The sequence below is a fragment of the Austrofundulus limnaeus genome, unplaced genomic scaffold, assembly GCF_001266775.1.
Source record: "Austrofundulus limnaeus strain Quisiro unplaced genomic scaffold, Austrofundulus_limnaeus-1.0 Scaffold146, whole genome shotgun sequence".
Taxonomy (NCBI): Eukaryota; Metazoa; Chordata; class Actinopteri; order Cyprinodontiformes; family Rivulidae; genus Austrofundulus; species Austrofundulus limnaeus.
The window spans coordinates 21,452-23,096 of record NW_013952548.1 but is presented as its reverse complement, the minus strand read 5'-3'; the positions used below and the strand labels follow the sequence as shown (position 1 = coordinate 23,096).

The 1,645-nt window shown below is 32.7% G+C and overlaps 1 protein-coding gene across 1 annotated transcript in view; it reads left to right on the top strand.

Annotated features, from left to right (window-relative positions):
* Nucleotides 1-1,089, top strand: part of rabl3 (RAB, member of RAS oncogene family-like 3) — a gene marked incomplete in the record, with an annotated part of 4,562 nt that extends 3,473 nt beyond the window's left edge. The window contains 2 exon segments of the mRNA XM_014016474.1: nucleotides 293-331; nucleotides 429-1,089. Of these exon segments, the coding sequence (XP_013871928.1) occupies nucleotides 293-331; nucleotides 429-485 (96 nt within the window).
* Between the last annotated feature and the right edge of the window lie 556 nt (nucleotides 1,090-1,645).

Here is a 1,645-nt window from a genome sequence, read left to right as displayed (position 1 = left end):
TATATATATATCAGGAATTCTCATTATTATTATTTGTTCTCACATATTAGATGCTAAATATGCTCAAACTTTCTTCAAAGGTCTGAAAAATACATATATTGATGTGGGGTAGCTCAAAAGTCATCCTCAGTTGGAGAAGAAAACAAAAATTTTCCTGTTGTACCCTTAGAGATCCAATATAATTTAAACATTTTAAAATAGCATCAAACAATATGCTTCATTCCGGACTTAATTGTCAGTGTAAATTGTGTCTTATGTATATTTCTGAATTTATAATAAATGCTCTTTACAGGTAATAGAGAAGAGATATTTCACCCGAGATCCAAGTCAGGTGAGTTTTTATTTTTATTTTTGGAAACTAATGAGATTGTCAGAACGCATTGTGTGTATATTTTCTTTATTTATTTATTTTTATTTTTTTGTTACAGATGACTGGTTTCACAGACAGAAAGAGATTCAACTTCAAAAGTTTGCACTATGACTAAAAACCATGGTTGCATGCGGGCTGTTTGTGGTTTCATTTTTGCGTTTTTTTCCACTTCAACTCATCCTCAGGCTCACAGAAAACAACACGCCACCACTTTCTGTGGCTGGGTCTAAACTTGTAAAATTGACTGTAAATAATTGATTAAACCCATTTACAGATAAACTGCTTTGAGAAATGAAGAGACAAACAAAAACAAAAATATTTTATTGTAGTTTTTTCTCTCTCTCTCTCAGGCACATACAAGACAATTACATCTGTTTTCTCTTCARCATTTTTTTCCTTGCAGAAAGCTCTCATTGCATTAGTTTGAATTATTCATCACCGTGTTGATCCAGGGAAGGAAGAAGCTGACTTTAATGAAAACATGGGGATATTTTGGATTGTCACATTCATTTATAGCAGAGTACGCAGTTAATCCTTGAAGCTTGGTGTTGCAGATAAGTGGTCCACCAGAATCACCCTAAACAAATGGCAGGAGGAACACATAATTACTAATATTAGGTTTTTATTTTTCATAAATAAATTCAGTTTGTATGATGCTATTACTTGTGTATTTTTATTTTAAAGTGTATTATTCACTTTATAAAAGTTTCATTACCTCACATGTTCCTCCCTTCTTTTTGTCGAACTTGGTGCAGATCATACGCAGAGAGTTGAAATGTTTTCTCCAAATGCTTTGGCACTCTGAGCTGAATTGTACCGTCTCTGTGGTCTCCCTCAGAACATTTGAAGTAGGCTTATTGGGTCCAGTCCTGCCCCAGCCAGCAACAGCACATTTAACGTTAGCAGGGGTTTGTCCATCTTTCTTTGGTAGTCCAATGGTCTTAATGTATTTATTCAGTTTAACATTGGTTTTCAGCTGTAAAGAAAAACACAGTGTAGTTTAAAAAGTCACATTTTATTAAAATTTTTACTTTGATGTGTGATTTATCGAAAAACACAAGTCGATAAGTTATGATGCAGGTTTGTGTAAGTTAATACAATAAATGTTTACAGCAACATCATATGTCCTATTGCACATTTTTGTGGTCAGAAAGGGAGATTATTATATTCACCCTTTTAGTGAAATAGGTATAATATGCAGTATTACGTTTGAATTGAATTTAAGCAAAAATCATTTTTCAATCATACACAAAACCACATTGATGATATATATAT